The sequence below is a fragment of the Maniola jurtina genome, chromosome 10 (assembly GCF_905333055.1).
Source record: "Maniola jurtina chromosome 10, ilManJurt1.1, whole genome shotgun sequence".
Taxonomy (NCBI): Eukaryota; Metazoa; Arthropoda; class Insecta; order Lepidoptera; family Nymphalidae; genus Maniola; species Maniola jurtina.
Genome location: NC_060038.1, coordinates 5,883,266 through 5,904,327, shown reverse-complemented (window position 1 = coordinate 5,904,327; position 21,062 = coordinate 5,883,266). Strand labels below are relative to the sequence as shown.

Genomic DNA, 21,062 nt, shown 5'->3' with positions numbered 1-21,062 from the left:
ATAATACCTTAAACCTTATCGTCATCATCAACCCATCGCCGGATGCACGGGTTTCTATTCAAAATAAAAAGGCTTTAGCCATAGATAATCCCACGCTGGCGGGTTGGCAGATTTTACACTCCTTTGAGAGCATTATGGAGAACTCTCAGGCACGCAGATTTCCTAACGTTGTATTATTCCTTTACCATTAAAGCAAGTTACATTCAATTGCTTCAATCAAACAGCCTGTTTGCGTCCACTATGCTGGACATAGGCCTTCGCAAAAGCGCGCTAAGACACACGATCCTCCACGATCCTCCGTCTTCCTCGTCCATTCACTTCCGGTGTCTTCTTAAGTTCGTCAGATAGACAAACATACAGATAACGAAGTGATCCTGTAAGGGTACCTTTTTTCCTTTTGAGGTACGGAACCCTAAAAAGAAAAATGTGGCAACCCTGATTGATATACGCAATAGGCCTGCTGGGTAATTATCAGTCAACCAACTTCTCAGCTATGTTATTTCGTTGACAATTTTGTCCATTACAGGGAACGTACCAGAACGACAATTATCTCTTCATGGTGTAGGTACAAAGTGTAGTGCAATTACACTATAAGTATGTGAAGTTGGGCAACAATGGAATGACAGCCTCAGCAAGGCTATAAGGCAAACCATTAGGACGAGATATCATCATCTCTATGGCAGTTTATGTAATATATTATTACGTTCATATACTTATGACGTGACAGGATGTGTAACCGACTTGTGACAACGCACCATCAATCGATTGTGATTGTTAAGCTACGATGACCCAAGTCGGTAACTGGATGGGTGACCGACTTTAGAGGTCAGAATTTGGCCTTTTCGTTTCCTCCATGCCTCGGAGAGCACGCTAAACCATTGGTCCCGGTTATTATTACTAACATCTGATAATAACTGTAAGTTAACCTAAGAGTCGAGATCTCATTATTCTCTTAGTCGAATTGTATGCGGAAGGATCTGGAAACCCACCGCAATATAATCCCAAAAGAACTCCTGCCATTATAGGATTAATGGAAAGGGGTCACGACCCTCACGAGTAATCAGGAATACGACTATAGGAGAGAGATACACGATTACACTGTAGAGAATTATTATCTATCTAGGTCCTAGTTGACTGAAAACTTCCATACCCCTTCCAGGTTAGCCCTCTTCCATCTTAGACTGCATCATCACTTACCACCAGGTGAGATTGCACTCAATGGCTAACTTTTATCTGAAAATGATTTTAAATTAAATTCCTTGTAATTAAAGAAAAAAAGTACACTATTAAATAAAAGAAAAAAGAAAAATTAATGTGAGTATAGGTTTAACCTTTATTATAACCTTCGATTTTTTTAAATCTCATAATAAATTAGTCTTTTAAGGCCGATGATTTTTGTCAGCCCTAGCACAGACTACGGTCTATTTTGGATGCAAACAAACACCAATCTCAGTTTTTATCTAGTGCTTTGGTCTACAAAGTTTGGTGTTAAATGTTCCCTTTTTATTAAGTCTTTAATTAAAAAATAAAATAAAAAAAATGAGAACTATAGTCACGGCCGGAGCCTTCCACCAGAATTGGGGCAAAGAATTCGAACCCGGGAGCACAGCACTCACCATTGCACCAGGTGTCGTTAAATCCTTCCGTTACGTGCAAAGATCATGTTTTACGAATAAAATTATTTTTGCTAACCTATTGAGATTAATTATTACATAGGATTTAAATATTACATTTTGATGAACAAATCATTAGCATCAAACAATTTTGCCATTGACCTTTAGCTTGCCATTCAGTTATTCTGCACAATAAATTGCTCGCTCGTTATTTATTTGTAAATTGTCGTAGCCTTCCTGTCACGGTTAAATCTTTTAAATGTTAAAAAAATAAACTGTTTCAAAGAGAAGATAATTACACTGAAAAAAATATAATGATTGCTGCCACTAAAATGTTGTCAATCATTAACGAGTATGTTCATAATATAGGTGAACATTTACCTTGATCGCTAGCATTAAACTGAAAAATGAACTATTGTGTTCTTCAGTGTAATTATTTCATCCAAACAAAACGTTTCATCTCATCGTGACGCTTAAAAGAACTTACAAAATTAGGTTTAACAGGGCTCTCTCCGTCACTCGCTTCATACAATCGTAGTTCCAACTTCATTTGAATATTAAGCAACCAAAGTCCATGATATTTTGCAGACATAATATTCTAGAAACTAATATCTGTGTCTGTGGTGTTTTAGATTTTTCTAAAAATATGTAGTTTTAAAATTACAGGGGCTCAAAGATTTGTATGTAAATTTTTAAGACCGCGTAACTTTGAAATTGAATATTTTAACAGAAATCTGGAAAACCACAAACCTAGATATTAGTTTCTCGAATATGTCTGCAAAATTTCATGGACTTTGGTTGCTTAATATTCAAATGAAATTGGAACTACGTTTGTATGAAGCGAGTGACGGAGAGACCCCTCTTAAAATGGCTGTTTCAACTTTCAACTGTAAACAATTAAAGTCTCAGATAGTAAAATCAACCCGTATAATGCAATGTGAATCGGTTGGAGCGCAAACAGCAACTGAAGCTTGTCGTTCCACGCCACGTCCTCGCCCTAGCGCCATCTTTTTCGTCTCGATGGAGGGGGCTCTGACGTCACGACCACAGCATAACCACCAACACCAAGCAACACCGAACGTGAGAACGAGTTGTTGCCAACACGGCCATGCTGCATGGTGCCCGCCCCGGGCACCCCACGAGTCGGGATAAAATTACTGCAAAATAAACAACCGTTAACACCTGATTCACATTACCTACTTGTAAGGATCCTTCCTAACTTCCTAAGGAATATTGCCCATTCATTGTCACTTATCACTTAACAATCATACGACAGCTCGCAACTTAACAAGATACCTCCACTATGTACTCGTAAGATCCAGGAATATTGTCCATTCGTTATCACTCATCACAACAACAGCTTTCAATTTAAAGAACAAAACAACCGCATCTAAAGGGACTTTGCCACACTTAGGGGACCAGATTTGTCGTAGTTGAAAACCAACTGCACTTAAAGAGCGTTTCGCTCACTTAAATGCAGCAAGTTGGTCAAGACCACTTGCACTTAAAGAATATTTCGCTCACTTAAGCGTACCAAGTTGGTGAAGACCACTTGAAGACCACTTGCACTTAAAGAACATTTCGCTCACTTAAGTGTACCAAGTTCACCTTCAAGTTCCAAACATCATAGAAGACCACTTGAAGACCACTTGCACTTAAAGAGCATTTCGCTCACTTAAGCGTACCAAGTTCACCTTCAAGTTCCAAGCATTATAAAAGACCACTTGAAGACCACTTGCACTTAAAGAGCATTTCACTCACTTAAGCGTACCAAGTTCGCCATCAAGGTCAAGCATCGTAGAAGATCGCTTGAAGACCACTTGCACTTAAAGAGCATTTCACTCACTTAAGCGTACCAAGTTCGCCTTCAAGTTTAAGCATCGTATTCCAATGTGATATTTTATATTCATGGTACAATATTCCCAATTAATTAATCTTCCAAAATTTTATCACGGCTCGCTGTATCAATTATGTTGCTATACATACTTAATTTTAAATAGATTACTCAACATAATACACAGGGTAGCCTTGCCAACACGGTTTTTAATACTCCATGAATATTCTTTAAAGAAGCAATGCATTAGCACTCACGATTAAAATCAGATCATACCTCTTTACTAAATCTCAAAATTCTTTACTAAATTCTGAACACATACTCAATGCCATAGCATCGTGCACCCACACAGTGCTCCGACACTATTCATCCACGTATGCAATCACCACACTATCTTTATCTACCGCGCATCCACGCAAGGGATCACCGGTGCCTAGTTCACCATAATACAAGTGATTTGATCTCATAAGAATCATATTTGATCTCATCCATTTTATTTTAACTATCAATGCTTTATTATTATAAACGGATCATTTGATTGTAAAGCTGGTGCTATCAAAGTTAACTTTAAATAATTATTATCATACTAAAACTATCACTTTTTAAACTAATCAATATCTTAACTGCAGTTATATTAATGATTTCACTAGTTCACTGCATTATTAATTACAAGGGTTGGTCACCAAATATAATCTTATAACCCACAAACTATTTTAATTCATGAATTACTCTAGTATCAAACAATAATAATAATTGGTATTTCATATTCCATATATGCAAATATTAAATTACGCTATCTCAAATAATTATTAGGCTAATTAAAAATGATAAACAGAGAGTCATGGATTATGAGCGACACCGATGCATGCCACTGCCAAAACCAAGACTTTCTTTTTAACTCATTCATCTGTCCATTCGCGCAGGGAATTCATCTACTGCCACTGTATGCTATTTAATATTTCTATTCGCACAATATACTCTTACTGTCACTCTTTATTATTTTCGGCCCGTCCTGATTATAGCACAGAATTGCAGCTGAGAGCATAAAAAATGTTGCATTTGTCTACCCTCTTATTGTAATCTTTTTAATGAAAATTTCTCAAGTTAATAATACCCACTTAGCTATCCGGACAAGAATATTTCTTTGTTCAACGCAAATGTGAAGCTTTTACCCAAATTTGTAATATTAGGTATTAACTACCAACATAAATCATAGTTATTTTTTTAAATATTATTCTAATTTGCATTATTAATGATATACTATAACTTTACAAACTAAATAAAGCTTCATTATCATATTATACGCACCACAATCCGTAATTATTATTTGTTTTTGAAGCAGGTACCCAACAAATGCAACAAAACTTTTGAATTGAACAGACTAACTACAGGCACTAGTTCTAACTCTGAAGAGAAATATTACTTTCATCGTTACTAGTCTGTCTGTGTCTATTTTATTAAAATATAATGTACAATCCTTTTACCTTCGTTCTAGTTCAATCTAATTGACTTGTACATGTATACAAAACGGTTCTCTGTTTGGATGTACAAAAAATAGCTAAAATGCTTTCAGAGGTCAATGTGTATACGAGTCTACTACTATTACATTACTTTTCTCGGGGATAAACCAAATCGGATCACTCTGTTACATTCCGTCCAAGCAAGTTATTACTCCCTAGTACCCAATAGGTACATACCTATAACCTAAAAATAAATTCGCTTAACGCAATTGAATCAAAAGGAATGTTAAGACATTTTTTTTATTACCTTTTTGTAATTTTGCTAAAAACCCTTGTATCAACAAAAAAATTCAGCTTTATCCTTAAATAGAAACCTTACGTAAAATTATTCATCTTGTATGCCAAAAGTACGCCCTAATATTATAACGCTCTAGTCAAACATCATATTGTAAAAGTTTACTTGAATTATTATATTATATTCTATTCTTTTATATTATATCATATTCTATTCTAGTCTAGTCTATTCTATTCTATTCTATTGTATATTGAATATTATATCGAAAAGGGGATGCTTATGTCGATGATCACGCAGAATATAAAAAAATAAAACTAAAACTTCATATGTAAATAACAAGCTCAATAGTCACACGTTTTAAATTATTATCTTCTAAGGACGTATATTACTGATTCTACTATAATAATTGACCCACTATAATTTAAATAATATTTTGTTCGAAAAAAAAAGTTGAGACAAACGTGAATTTAACATTTAGTTCCAAAATAAAATTCGAACAAACTAAAAATTAACCATTTTAAAACATATTCCTTTGAATTTGGAACTAAAAGACAATTTCGTTTACCGACCACTATTCCCACGAGGACCACTTATAGACTGTACGCAATATTAAATCGTGCCAGACTTTTAGCTGATACCTTCAACTTAGTTTAGTAACGAATTATCTCACCTGACTATACAAAAGTTTGAGAATACGATTTAGTAATTTAAACCATATTCACTTAATCTTTAATAATTATTCAAAGTACTCACAGTTTCGGTATCTTTACGAGATACCTTATTACGTTTCCATCGCGGCCGACGGTGTCCTGGCACTTGAAGACCTCTAGGTGGAAAAGTACGTTTGCGTTTCGACCGATTTTTCCTCAAAGCGTAAGTTACTACACACTTCTGATGTAAACAATTAAAGTCTCAGATAGTAAAATCAACCCGTATAATGCAATGTGAATCGGTTGGAGCGCAAACAGCAACTGAAGCTTGTCGTTCCACGCCACGTCCTCGCCCTAGCGCCATCTTTTTCGTCTCGATGGAGGGGGCTCTGACGTCACGACCACAGCATAACCACCAACACCAAGCAACACCGAACGTGAGAACGAGTTGTTGCCAACACAACAAAAAGTTTTATAGCATAGTTAGTAGGTTAGTACCTACCTTTTTTAATAATTGTAACTTTGTGGTCATATGCGGCTTAAACGCTTAATAGGTATTTTTTTTGGAATCAAACATGTTGTGTGCAATAAAGTATTCAAAATAAAATAAAATCAAATAAATAAACAAAATACGTTTAAACGAGTGAAATTCTCACGTGTTAGACAATCTTTTTTAGTGTACTTCTCCATATTTATTCCCATCAAGACTCCAACGAAGTGACGAGTGGGATTTTAACCTACGACCATTCGGATTTTAGTCCACAGCTTAGCCGTTAAGCTATTGAGGCTAGAAAAGATAGTCCGAGACCCCGTGAGGCATATAAATGTACATCAGTGTAATTCAATCGAAATGTAATAATTAGTGTGCTAACTAGGTAGGTACCGACTACATGATGTCCGTGACTTTAGGTTATGGTTTTTAAAAATCCCGTGGGAACTCATTGATTTTCCGGAATAAAAGTAGCCTTTGTTCATTTCCCGGACGCAAACTATCTCTGTACCATATAGATGATGCCTGCGAGTTAGTCCACGTGGATTTAGGGTTTTAAAATCCCGTGGGAACTTTTTGATTTTCCGAGATAAAAAGTTGGTACCTACGTCTGTCCCTGAGATGTAGATATGCTATCTCTGTCCAAATTTCATTAAAATCAGTTAAACGGATGGGCCGTGAAACAGACACACTTTCGTATAATTATAATATTTTATTAGTAGAGTAGTAGTAGAGATTACAAAGGTAAGTACTTACGAGTAGATATGATGAAATCAAACAACAATATTCTGAAAGACCTAATGACTACTTACAAGCAAATGTGAAAGGTGCGATGAGGCCATTGCACAGCCGTATGTATGTATGTCTTGCAGAATATTAATTAGGTACCCTAACCTCAGGTCAATGTCAGATTTACCGATGATACGCCCAACTGAAGTTTCCCTAAGCAAATAGGTAATAAGGCGCAGGCATAGATGTTCACAACTCCACTTTTCACAAAATTTGCAACTTTTGATTCTGAACTGAATTTGAAAGCTTTTCTTGGCAAAAATAGCAAGTTTCATTATCTTCTTTACGTTTTTAGGGTTCCGTACCTCAAAAAGAAAAACTGACCCCTTATAGGATCACTTTGTTGTCTGTCTGTCCGTCTGTCGTGTCTCAGGAAAATCTACAGAATACTTCCCGTTGAACTAGAATCATGAAATTTGGCAGGTAGGTAGGTCTTATAGCAAAAGTACAGGAAAAAATCCAAAAATTGTGAATTTTTGGTTACATTATTAAAAAAAATTAAAATATGTTTCAATTTTTAAAGTAAGATAACTATACCAAGTGGGGTATCATATAAAAGGCTTTACCTGTATATTTTAAAACAGATTTTTATTTATTTTTATGTTTAATTTTTGATTTATTGTGCAAACTGTCGGAAATAATACCCGAGTACGGAACCCTCGGTGCGCGAGTCTGACTCGCATTTTTGTATTCTATTTATAGCTCTCTAGTTTTTAAGTTCCACAATAAAAACAAAACAAACAAAAAGTTAGGAAGCCAAGAAAAAGATTAACTTCTGGGGTAAAGCTGTAGCCAAGAACTATGAAGGGATAACGGAGCGAGCCTTCTGGCGTAGATTACTCTCTACCCTTGTAGGTACCTAAACCACTTGACAATAATTATTTACCTATTAACTTCTCCATTATAGCAAACACAAAAGATATGTTATTTGAAAACATTATACCAATGATCACTGTTTATAAATAGCAACTCTTTGTTCAACAATGTACCTACCTAGGTAGCTAAAATAACATTGGTTCATTCCACTTGACCATTTATGTTTCCCTATTTACAAATCTCAACAATAATTTTTTTTTCTCTCGTCTGGCTTTACAAAGATTAGCCAATCCAAGCGTAATCTCGCTAAGTATCTAAATAATATTCATTTTGTAGAACAATCAAGAATTAAGAATTGAGACATGCTATAAGATTTATCTACATAATAAAAGATAGCTACCCATTACTATCAAGAAGTTAATATATAAAATTAATTTAATTGCTTATTGCTGATCGTTATTTATTACATATATTTTGCAGTAATCAAATATTTGTGACAAGGTCACAGTGACTCTTGAGTTACCTCTACAAGTGAATGGTAAATAGGTAACCTAAGCTCTACGATCAGTGCAATGATTTTGCATTCACGAATCGCAACGAAGACAGATTTGCCAATGTTAAATGTAGATTAGATAAACGGAGGTTGCTAACCGTTAAATTTTGTAACTCTTTGGTGTATTTTTTAATAAGTTATCTACAAGCTTTTGATCGAGCCTTTCATAAACTCAATTCCAATTTATTTCAGTAGGACAAGTTACGTAATTTATGTTACATTTTGGACTCTACCACCGCGCACCGCACTGGTTCAGAAAGTATTTATGTAGATCTGCCGGGCGATTCAGAACACTCGATTCGGTAAGTTATCGAACGATTAGATGTATTTTCAATTGAAAAATAATACATATCGTGCGATAATTTACCGAATCGAGTGTTCTGAATCGCCCAGCTGAACAAACACGAAGAGTCGAAGAACTCGGTGTTTTCATCACAGTGTCACAGTTTTATAGATCGTAAAACTGTGATGGTATTTTAAATATGTATTCATAATATAATTTAGTGCAATATTATAAGCCTCAATAGCTAAACGGTTAAACGAGCAGTTTGAAATCGGAAAGGTCAGAGGTTCAAACCCCACCTGTTGCACTACTGTCGTACCTACTCCTAGCACAAGCTATATGATTACTTGGACAGGAAATGAATGTTAAGTCACGTGGCAAATATTCTTTAAAAAAATAATAAGACAATCAGTATAGTCACGATAGTTATAGGTAGGTTAGGTATATTAAGTTTTAGAAAAGAGCAACCGCCGAGTTCTTGCTGGTTGTTCTCGTAGGGAGAGCATTCAGAACTGTGGTAGTCTCGAAAACTAAGAAAAGTTTATTTGAATAAAACTAAGTAGGTAGTACAATGACATGAGTCGCGTTGTTGTGGGTCATGGGAATCACGAAAAAATTGAAATAATTTTTATAAAATGAAAGAAAATAATACTTATATTGATATATACTCTTTTCAATGATTAATAACTATTCCGCCATCGATTTTGAATCAAATATCATCTTTGATTTAAAACTAATTTGGTTCGACATGTCCACACTTTTGGCAAAGCAGATCAGGATTATGTGCGTTTACCTTTTCTCAAAAAAAAAAAAAAAACAACGGATACGTACACAAGTAGTTTCCTGTAACTTTACGTGTCAAGGTTCGCATTGCGATTTTTTTGAATTCACATCGATAACATTCAAATTGCTTCCTTGTAGATACGAGTAGGTACCTGATAAGTACCTGCTAAGTACCTTGGGAAATAATATTATTATTATAATGATGTTCAAGAGGCAATCATAATATTCGGTATTTTAATTTTAATGAATCGACTGCATATCAAGTAGGTACCAATTAAAGAACCGGTCAAGTGCGAGTCGGAGTCTCACACGGAGCGGAGGGTTCCTTAGTCCTTACCCATCGCACATGATTATGTATTTCTAATTTTTTTCAAAATTTACTTGGCAACCATTTTGAAATTTTTATTAGCCTATATTGTGTTGCTATAGCGGCAATAGAAATATGCACACATTCTGTGATTTCAACTCACTACCTATTGCAGATCATGAGATGCCTACTGTATTTTGATAGGTACCTACCTAGGTTTTCTGTAAATTATTAAAAGTTTAATATAGGTACTAGTTGCGAAATAGGTATTTTACCCCGAAAGACCATCGGGTCTCTACAATATTTAGAAAAAGCACAGCATTTAACCACTACATCCAATTTTTAAAATAAATTTTTTAAAATAAAAATATATCAATGTCCTGCATTTTATACTTTGAAGGTGGTAAGTAACAATTATACTAAATATAGTAAATGGTAGTGATTGAAAACCTTTAATTGCATGTTTTTTTTTCGATTATCAAGCACTTTTTTATTTACCAACTTATTAACTATTAATAGCACCGGCTTTTTTCGCTGACCCAACTTATTATTGTATTATTTTTTGCTTGTTACGTAATTTGTTACGTGTATTATAGGTTGACATTGTGACATTGTGTAAGGTAGTGTAAGGATGTCAGTTTTTAATTAAATTAATCGAATCCATATCCATACTAATAATAATGTGTGTAAATGCGAAAGTGTGTCTGTCTGTTTGGTAACTTTTCGCGGCCCATTAGTTTAACCGATTTTGGCGAAATTCTGCGACAGCTTGCATTGCATTCATCCCGGGAAAGGATATGAACGAGGCTACTTTTTGTCTCGGAAGATCAAAGGGTTACAACGGGATTTTAAAACCTAAATCCACACCGAATAGATCGTGGATAGGTACCTATCATCAATTTGGTACAGACTTTTTCACACTTGGCATTTCACTATTTTGTTTTCCTGCATCCTTGATAAGGAAGGAATACGGAATTGACGCACGATGTCGTTATGAAGTCACTCTGCCTCCGTTAGGTAAGTAGGTACCTTTATTACCTAGTTTTTGTTAGCTCGTCGTTGACGTCCTCAAGGTTCATCATACGGTAGTCAGCGTATCCGAGTACAATCTTGAGAATTATTCGAGAAATAGGTGCTTAACTCAGCAATCTCGCTACCAAACATATAAATGCGTAAGTTTGTGTCTGTAACATAACAGCTTTGCGCTACTTGTTCCTGTTACAATTTGTAACAAAGCCCAGGAAATTTTAGACCTGATTCCTCCTTCACCTTTCTATTACCGTACCGCAAGGCATCGTCAAAGTCTGCACCCGTACGTACCTACGTAGTCGAAATTCGCGGACACGTATGAATCGATTTGCCTCCTCGTTATGGAATGATATATGGAACGTAATAAGATATGGAAATTTGAACGCCCTTCCAGTATCAGTTTTCCCCTCACTTTTTGATATAGGTACCTTCAAGTCAAGAGTCTATGCAAGCGGGCTCTCTCTTAGGCTGCATCATCACTTGCCAGCTGCAGGCCTGTTTGCAACCAAGCAATAGTCTATAAATTTAAAAAAAAAAACATTGTGTACTAGGTTTAATTATCTCGATATTCAAGTAAATAAGTAAAAAAAATGTAGAAACTTCCGCATATAAAAATTCTGTAAGAATAATGATCTTTTTTCATTCTTCTGAATTCTGATAGTAATTAATGGACCATTGGATCTATAATATTACGTCAAGTTTTGACGAATTGTTCCTATCCGTCCCCCTAATCTGTCCCCCCGGGGGGACGGTTAGGAATAAAAAGTTCGATCTGTCCCCCTACACGCGACGAGGGGACAGATCGAACTAATTCTTTCCGAACTGTCCCCCCGCTGCTTTCTTAGGGGGACAGATTGGAATAAAAAGTTCGATTTGTCCCCCTGCCACGGACGAGGGGACAGATCGAACTAATTCTTTCCAAACTGTCCCTCTGTTGCCAACGAACTAATCGAAAGAATCAGACAGATGAACAAATTATTCCTATTATCTGTACGCCAAAATAAAAATGATTAAGCATCTATACTATTACGTTATCAGTTACCGTTATAAAGTTAAAAAATTTTGGAAACGTTTCCTGGAGGATTTAACAACACTTTTCATTTATCTTCTAGGTCAGTCAAAATAGAATTATGAAGCAAAATAAGAATTAATATTTATTACATCCATGGAAACAAAACTGTGATACCACGCATTATATTTGTTTTTAAGCAAAATGACAAGAGCTGAGGGTCGTTCAATTACAGTATGACTTCAATGACTTAAGGTTAAAAATAAAAAATAAGCCAGCCAAGTGTGAGTCCGACTCGTGCACGAGGGTTCCGTACTACAGAACCCTAAAAAATTCAAAATATTTTTCATTCATTAAAACTTTTACAAGTGCTTATGAATCGTCAAATGAATCTACTACTGATTCTTCTAATGCTAAACAAATCGGTCATGCAGCTCCAGGATTTTGTGTTATGATGACCATTACAGGTTTATAGTTTTTATTTCAATGATTTAAGGTTGAAAATTGAATGTACATCTAATGTTAAAAAAACGGGTCATGCAAATCCAGGATTTTTCTGTTTCACGTCACGGAAGATCAAATTATAAGAAATTTGAATAAATCGAGAGGTAAAGTAGTAGTAAAGGTAAGCTTGCATAACACTTCATTCTAAACCTCATTATTTGCGATAACTTTTATGTATTAAATAATAAACTTTTAATCAGTAGTAGATTCATTTGACGATTCATAAGCACTTGTAAAAGTTTTAATGAATGAAAAATATTCTGAATTTTTTAGGGTTCTGTAGTACGGAACCCTCGTGCACGAGTCGGACTCACACTTGGCTGGCTTATTTTTTATTTTTAACCTTAAGTCATTGAAGTCATACTGTAATTGAACGACCCTCAGCTCTTGTCATTTTGCTTAAAAACAAATATAATGCGTGGTATCACAGTTTTGTTTCCATGGATGTAATAAATATTAATTCTTATTTTGCTTCATAATTCTATTTTGACTGACCTAGAAGATAAATGAAAAGTGTTGTTAAATCCTCCAGGAAACGTTTCCAAAATTTTTTAACTTTATAACGGTAACTGATAACGTAATAGTATAGATGCTTAATCATTTTTATTTTGGCGTACAGATAATAGGAATAATTTGTTCATCTGTCTGATTCTTTCGATTAGTTCGTTGGCAACAGAGGGACAGTTCGGAAAGAATTAGTTCGATCTGTCCCCTCGTCCGTGGCAGGGGGACAAATCGAACTTTTTATTCCAATCTGTCCCCCTAAGAAAGCAGCGGGGGGACAGTTCGGAAAGAATTAGTTCGATCTGTCCCCTCGTCGCGTGTAGGGGGACAGATCGAACTTTTTATTCCTAACCGTCCCCCCGGGGGGACAGATTAGGGGGACGGATAGGAACAATTCGTTTTGACTTTGTCTAACACCAACTTATAACATTTATTTGGGATTCAATACAGATGAATATGTTACCCAAATTCGTTTCACTCATCTATTGAGACTTTTGTAAACACCGGTAGAATGTTACCGGAAATCTTGCATGAGTAGTGTAAACTACTGAACCATGAAATTAAATTCTATTCAGCCTGACGTCACTCAAATAACCATTTAGAAACATCCGTGTCGTATCTAGTGTAACTGATGTTCTTCCAGTGATTTAAATATAAACAGTATAGTTACAACAAAAATGATCATCTTACATTCCGTGACTTAGTTGGAAACAGCGACACGAGTAAAATAAAAACATTACGTCTAGGTAAAGTTAATTCTGTCCATTCAGACGATTACAACAAGCACGCAGTAATCATGAGATGATTACCACGTCCGGTATTTGCTGCATTAGAGCATTTATCAATCAGAGGTACAAAAGTTGGTCCAGGGACATCAAATTTGACGCTAAAATGAAAAAAAAGTGTACAAAAACCTACTAAAAGTAAAGAAAAGACTAATGCTATCCAAACTCAACTTTAAGTATATGGCCTGGGTAGCCCTACTTGTCTGAAATCCGCACTTGGTCAGCATTGGTGGATTATAGACAACCCCTTCTTATTCTGAGAGAAGATCCTGTAGGTTCATCATGATGATGATGATAATAATATAATAATAATACGAGGAAGGAAATTAACAAAGTTACTTATAATCAGTGTTTTTTTTTTGTTTCAGAATCTAGTTCCGGAATCATGACGGCTGACGGTAACCAGTCTGCGCAAGACAGTAAAGATGCAGCAGAAAAACCATATGAGGCTAACGGGCGCAATAACTTAATCGTCAACGACACTATTAGAAATAGTTTTATTAAAGACAAAATAGACAAGGAAAAAGCGAATATCAAAGACGATATCAAGGATGATGATGACAGTTTAAAGGGGCTGAATGTATTCCAAAAGGCACGACGTATGATTTCCTTGATAACGGTTGAACCGATTTTAGCATGTTACGTGATGCCGTCCGTACTTTCAGCTTTGGCTACACAAAACTTATATTTAGAGAAGGCTTGTAGAGTTAACTTGGGTTTTGGCGATCATGTTTGTGATGCTTTAACTAAAAGACAAACAACTAACTACACTTTGGAAGAAGAAGCGGTGCAGAGATTAGTGGCTTCTGTGGCTGGGTGGAAAACAGTACTACAGTCATTCCTACCGTGTGGAATATTGATATTTCTTGGTGCCTACAGTGACCGAGTTGGGCAGAGAAAATTTTGTATGCTTCTTCCGATCGTCGGAGAATTTCTGACGAGCATAGGCCTCATAGTCAACACTTATTTTTTCTACGAAATGCCGGTGGAAGTTGCAGCTGTCACTGAAGCGATATTCCCTGCTTTGACGGGAGGCTGGTTCACTATGTTCATGGGAGTGTTCAGTTACATAGCGGATGTGACTACAGATGAACAGAGGACGTTAAGAATAGGAATAGTGAATCTATTCTACTCAGTAGGAGTGCCTGTGGGTGCAGCTCTTAGTGGTATATTAGTGCGAAAAATCGGCTTGTATGGTGTTTTCTCATTGAGTGCGACGTTGTACGTTTTGAGTTTCATCTATGGATACTATAGGATCAAAGAAGTTAAAAGGACTGATATTATTGTGGTATGTATATTTAATATTATTTTGTTTGTTGTTATAATTGCTGTTATCTATGATATAGGGATTAGGTACCTAAAAATAGCAACTGGGCAAGATAAAAAGTAGCCTGTGTACTGTGTGGTATGGGGAAGGCCCAGAGATGCAAGCGATTGTCGTCAAAATCAGAGACAGACAGACAGACACACTTTCGCATTTATAATATATAGTACGTGGATACAGATATCTACCTAATGCTCATTATTATAATACCTAGAATCTAGATACAGTATTGTTAAAGCTATAAGTAGAAGTACAATAGACATCTGTTCAGCTCTTTCAATAGGAGGTATAGTTATCAGTTTAATTAGATGACCTAATGAGTGTTAGATAATACCTACCTATGTCAGCGGCCAGTTATTACTTCAACGAACAGACTTTGTGTTGTGAAAACAAATAACAAAGGCAAATGTCAGACTTATATGTACTTATCTTTGTTGGTCCTTTGAGAGTGATATAAATATCACGAGTGGTTCGACGTTCGCCCCGAACGAAATTGGGGGTTTTAATGTGGAGATTCCACATTAAAACCCCCTATTGCGTATGAGCCCACTGAAATAAAGATTTTTTATATTTTTTATACCACATTCAATTGAAAGCCATCAGTTTACGTTATATTATGCATGTTTAAATTTGAAGTAGGTAATTACTTTCAGTAATCCAGAAGTTACGAGTATAAGGCTCTTATAGACGGACGGACAGACAAGTGCAATTATAGGTAGGCCTATATAGCTGTTATATATAAAAAAGTTACAAATTAATCATTATCACAGGCTACTCTGCTAAATGAAGCAACTTTCCGAAACCCCTAATGGTTACTACTTGGGAGGAAAGGTAAGATTGCCCATGAACATCCCATGAACGACCGTAGAGCGTAGATGCAGACAGTATTGTCTCTTCCAGTTATATAATAGGTCACGAGTTCAACGACTAAATAAGATCATCAAGCGTAACAATAAAACAAGTCCATCAACTTGACCCACTTTGATGTCACTCTCGCTTGAAAGGAAGGACGGGGCGTTCTGCTCGGGGTGTTTATTTATGTTCTAGACTACAATATTTGTTTAACTGAGAATAAATCATAATCATCATCGCTTGCCTTCATCGAAACGAAGTTTGGCGATCACCATCTAAAAAGCCCCTTAATCTAAATCCGCCTCTTTTAACTTCGGGTAACTAAGCCCTGTCCATCGCCTTAATATTTAATATCGTCCAACCATTTGCGTCTTTGGCCTGGAGCCCTTTTGCCTTCATTCTTCCTTCCAACACTAATCTTGAGAGTGAGAATTGGGTTCCTCACTGTAAATGTCCTAAGAACAAAAATAACAGTGAACAAAACTAAAATATTTTTATGAATAGCCTACCGCAAAAAATATGTATTATATTCAAGTGGCAACAGGCACAGTGGCCAAGACACTGCCGTTATTGCTGAGATATAAAGAGCGTACTTTAATTTTATCTAGGTATTTGTACTTCACCATCATCAGACGTCCACAGTTGGACATAGGTCTTTAATAGTAGGCAGTTCATCTCGCCACATTCGCACCGCCTGACTAGTAGGGGGTGTTCCAACGCTGCGCTCTTTTCAGCTTCGCAACCTATTGAGCTATGTTCTATTCTGAATCTCCTACAAATCTCCTCATTTCTGATTTGATCACGTAGAGAAACTCCAAGTATAACTCTCTTCATGCCAGCTGAGTGACTCCGAGGTTTCTTGTGAGGCCCATAGTTTGTGACCTTGTTACGGATACATATTATTAGGTATATGCCATCATCGGCAACACGCACTGTTCGAAAACTTTGGTCTTCAAGCACTAAGGAATTATGAGTGAGAAAGAGAAATTGCGACGGTGTTGTAGACTGAGCAATTTGCTTGAGTTATATTTTATTATTAGAGGATGCCCGCGACTTCGTCTGCGTGAATGTAGGTTTTTGAAGATCCCGTGGGAACTGTTTGGTTTTCCGGGATAAAAAGTTGTCTATGTCAATAACATGGACGCAAACCAAACATACAAATCGGTTGAGCGGATGGGTGTTTAGGAATCCCGTGGGAACTCTTTGATTTTCCAGGACAAAGAGTAGCCTATGTCCGTCACCAGGATATAAGCTAACTCTGTACCAGTTTAAACAGTACTTTCCTCATAATCGGTTAAACTGTTGGGCCGTGAAAAGGTAGTAGACAGACAGACAGACAGACACACTTTCGCATTTATAATATTAGTATGGATTAGTGATTTTTCAATAATTTTCGGACGCAGCGATCTATCGAGTCTAAAGGCTGAAACACGCTCAACTATGACACGAAATAAAAATACCTACTTATCCACAGATTGCGTTCGTAAAACGTGCCTTAACTACTTCTTGTGATAGGTACCTAGAGTAGATCGTAAAACTGTGCTGCGCGTAAAAATGTCGTCACTTGGCATCTCCAATGGCATTTAGAATTTATGTATGTTATGAATTAAAAATCCTGTCCTAGATAAAATTATATAAATGCATCATTACGGTTTCGTAGAATCCGTATTCCTAAGAAGTTGTTGTTACTAAGAACACAATAGAAAAAGATCAGCGCCAATTATGCAACATCAGTGCGTATCTCGAGAGGATCTCAAGCAGATACAAGTATAATTGCAATAATAATCCTTAAGTAGTTCATAGTTTCATGTAATTAAATCAATGTGATTCTTATCGCGTTAAGTAAGGTAGGTCACCCTACGTAAAGATATCGGTCTACGGGTAGTCCATCATGAGGTTTGACGACCTCCCTAGCGAAGTGGTGTGTAATGTGATATTTAGTTTTTTTTTAAATTGTCTCTGGGCTGGTTCGATGTGAGCTATGCCCATGGCTAATAAATTACCACCCTACAGGCAAAGCCGTGCCGCCAAGCGTGCCGTGTAGAATTGCCATACCCCTTCCAAGTTAGCCCGGTTCTATCTAAGACCTGGAACATCGCTTAAGTACTACTAGGTGAAATTGCGGTCAAGGGCTAATAACTTGTAATGGAATAAAAAAGGTTCTTCCATCGTATCCCTTGCCTTCATACTTACTTACCTAATGAAAAAAAGGTCTTTTTTAATTAATTAGTGTACCTACATACCTATATACCAAACGAAAAAAAGAAATTCGATGTTTATTTTGCAGAAGAAAACCAATGGTTGTTGCGAGTGGTTGCGAGATTTCTTCGACACGCGATACGTCAAAGACACCCTGATGGTTGCGTTCAAGACTGGCCCCAACAACCGAAGGTTGCGGGTCATCATGCTGGTTGTCGTCCTCTGTGTTGTTATTGGACCCATTTATGGTGAGTTTTTCTTGACTTTGTGCTTATGAATTTTCCGCTAAAATGATAGCATAAGGACAAGCGCAAACAGACGTTGTGGACTCTTTTTTATAATTACTTGAACTCATGAAAGGTACTTGTGTTGCGATTGGCCTTGTCTTCATCGAAATAATTTAAAGAAAGAAGTATTTTATATGAAAGCCGCGCCTCAGCTCTGCCGTAGTGGGTGCGTTGCATTTATTGCGGGGCGTCGAGGCAGAAAACGGTGTCAGGTAAAAATAATTGTGAACTTGAATCTGCCCAGCGGATGAAGAGTGGTACGAGGGTGAGGATTTTTCGCCGCGCTTTTGGTCCGTCAGTTAACCTTTCATTTCGCGGGTTGTTGGTCAAGAGCAGCAATATATGCTAAGACCAATAGCCGCCACCGTCTCCAGAGACCTTTCTACGTGACATCAAGAGCTAGCTATCTATATCTACCTACTTGAATAAACAAAACACGTTTCGTAGATCGTCTAAGGTTAGGGTGAACGAGCGAACTGAATGCCATCCGGGCCCGAGTTCTGTTAATATTTCAACTAAGTCGTAAACTTCTGTTAGTTTAACAAAAGTCTTCTCAGACTTGGAACCCTCGTAGCTTTAGTTTTAAGTTACGTAATTAATTATCACCACTATATCGTACAAATTTAACAATTTCGACCATCAAAAGGAGTACAATTGTACCTACTTTGAATAAATGATTTTGACTTTGACTTTGAAGTTTTTAACATTTTTGGGTCTTTGCTGCACTTAGATGTGGTCATCCGCTGTACGTAGGAGACGTATCTTATCACTTAATACAGTAGTTAGGTATATATCGTTCTATCCTCTCATCGACGAGATAAGGCACACCACTTGCGTCTAGCACATTCTTCAGGATGGTATTCATCTCGTGCGCTATCTGTAGAACAAAGAGGTGTTACGTCCTACTTGCCTTAACTATCTACTACTGTAAATCCTAGGATTTTACAGGAAAACCTAAGATAACAAGTCTTAAGGGTAAAATGCCGACTGGTTAAGATAATCGTTTATTTCGGACATTTATTACCATTCACTCGATAAATCCTGGGTTTTACTTAAGTACCTACTTCAGAGACACAAAAGTTCCTTTATTAGATATCCTACTTATCTAAAACCTATTTAACTATCTAAAAGAAAGAATTAGCCATTTAGTGTTTTTACTGACTGTTCTTATAAATGGGCTACGCCATTCAATCGTAGGGTTGGTAGTTCGTGCTTTTTTAAGTAACTCCTATAAACCGTAAATATGTGAACCCACTGACTATTTAGATGATAGTGTGATGAACCAAATCGCTTGGAAAGGTTTGCTGTGGGTGCCCTATAAATATTATCCTACTCCTACAATACCAAAATAAGTAGCTAATGGTTTTATGTGAGAAGACTGAATACACTTTTTTAAATAACTAACAGGTTTATAATTTCTATTAAAAAATATTTTTTATAATAAGTAGGTATCTTGGTTGAAAACATAGGTAGTTAAATAGGTAGGTACTTACTTGTGGAGTTATTACCTATGTACTTAGTTCTGTTATTTTTACGTAGTAAGTACCTAAATCTTAACTTTATTTCGACCTTTAAGTCATTATGGTTTATTTACCTTGTTTTCTAACAAAAAGACCTGCGGTTTTTCTTTTAAATACTTACTTATTATATTAGTTGCAGTTAGTACTTGAAGAGTAGGTAAATCTGAAGCAACCTAGCAAGTGTTACCAATCTGAGCAGGTTTGCATTTTTAGAGTTCCATCTCCAAAGGAAAAACCTCCTTAGTTTGTGCAACTCATTCGTATTCGATTCTTATTCGTTTTCATATTACATACGATTCAGAGTGGCCGCCATACAAAATGCTTGTGCACTCATTTGATTCGTATTTTGACGAATTCGTATTCGAATACGAATCAAATTAGTGTACTTACTTACGGCCACTTTTTCATATTTGTACGAATAATAATTACGAATGAGTACACTTATACCCTTATAGGATCACTTTGTTGTCTGTCTGTTTGTTTGTCGGTCTGTCTGTCGTGTCTGTCAGCACCCGTCATGAGAATCAAAACCCATAGATAGGTTGCTTCCCGTTGATCTAGAACCATGAAAGGCAGGAAATAATGTCTTATAAGCACTAGTAAAGGGAAAAATCCGAAAATCTTGAAATTGTGGTTATACACTAGACTAGACGATGCCCGCGACTTCGTCCGCGTGGATTTAGGTTTTTAAAGATCCTGTGGAAACTCTTTGATTTTCCGGGATAAAAAGTAGCCTATGTCCTTCCCCGGGATATAAGCTGACCCTGTACAAAATTTCGTCGGAAATTTCGGTTAAACTGTTGAGCCGTGAAAAGGTAGCAGACAGACAGACACAAATTCGCATTTATAATATTAGTATGGATTAAGTATTTCTTGTACGGCGGTGGTATGGAACATTTCGTGTGCAAGTTCGACTCGCTCTTGACCGGTTTTGTTTTTGTAATCACTTATCGTCTTCGCTTTTGTCAACAATGGACACCACATCCTGCTATTGACACATAGTTAGTTGATCCTTGGTTGATACTAAGATGATATGTACTTACCTATCCAAAACATCCGTCATTAAAACATTAACGTAGAAGTTAGGTACGTAGTTCCAAAACTTACTTATATTATGTAGCTATTGATCCATTGTTGTTATATAAAAAACTACCTACGTGACATATCTATCAAATT

General features: G+C 36.4%; 1 protein-coding gene across 3 annotated transcripts in view; it reads left to right on the top strand.

Moving 5' to 3' along the window:
* LOC123869177 (solute carrier family 46 member 3-like) overlaps positions 1-21,062 on the top strand; it is a 29,869-nt gene that overhangs the window by 5,157 nt on the left and 3,650 nt on the right. The window contains exons 1-3 of one of the 3 annotated variants that reach the window (XM_045911945.1): positions 13,572-13,665; positions 14,073-14,992; positions 18,168-18,327. In XM_045911945.1, the coding sequence (XP_045767901.1) occupies positions 14,090-14,992; positions 18,168-18,327 (1,063 nt within the window). In that variant the 5' untranslated portion in view covers positions 13,572-13,665; positions 14,073-14,089. Of the gene's footprint in view, positions 1-13,571; positions 13,771-14,072; positions 14,993-18,167; positions 18,328-21,062 lie in introns of those variants that run through there. The other 2 variants (XM_045911944.1, XM_045911943.1) reach the window with 2 other exon arrangements.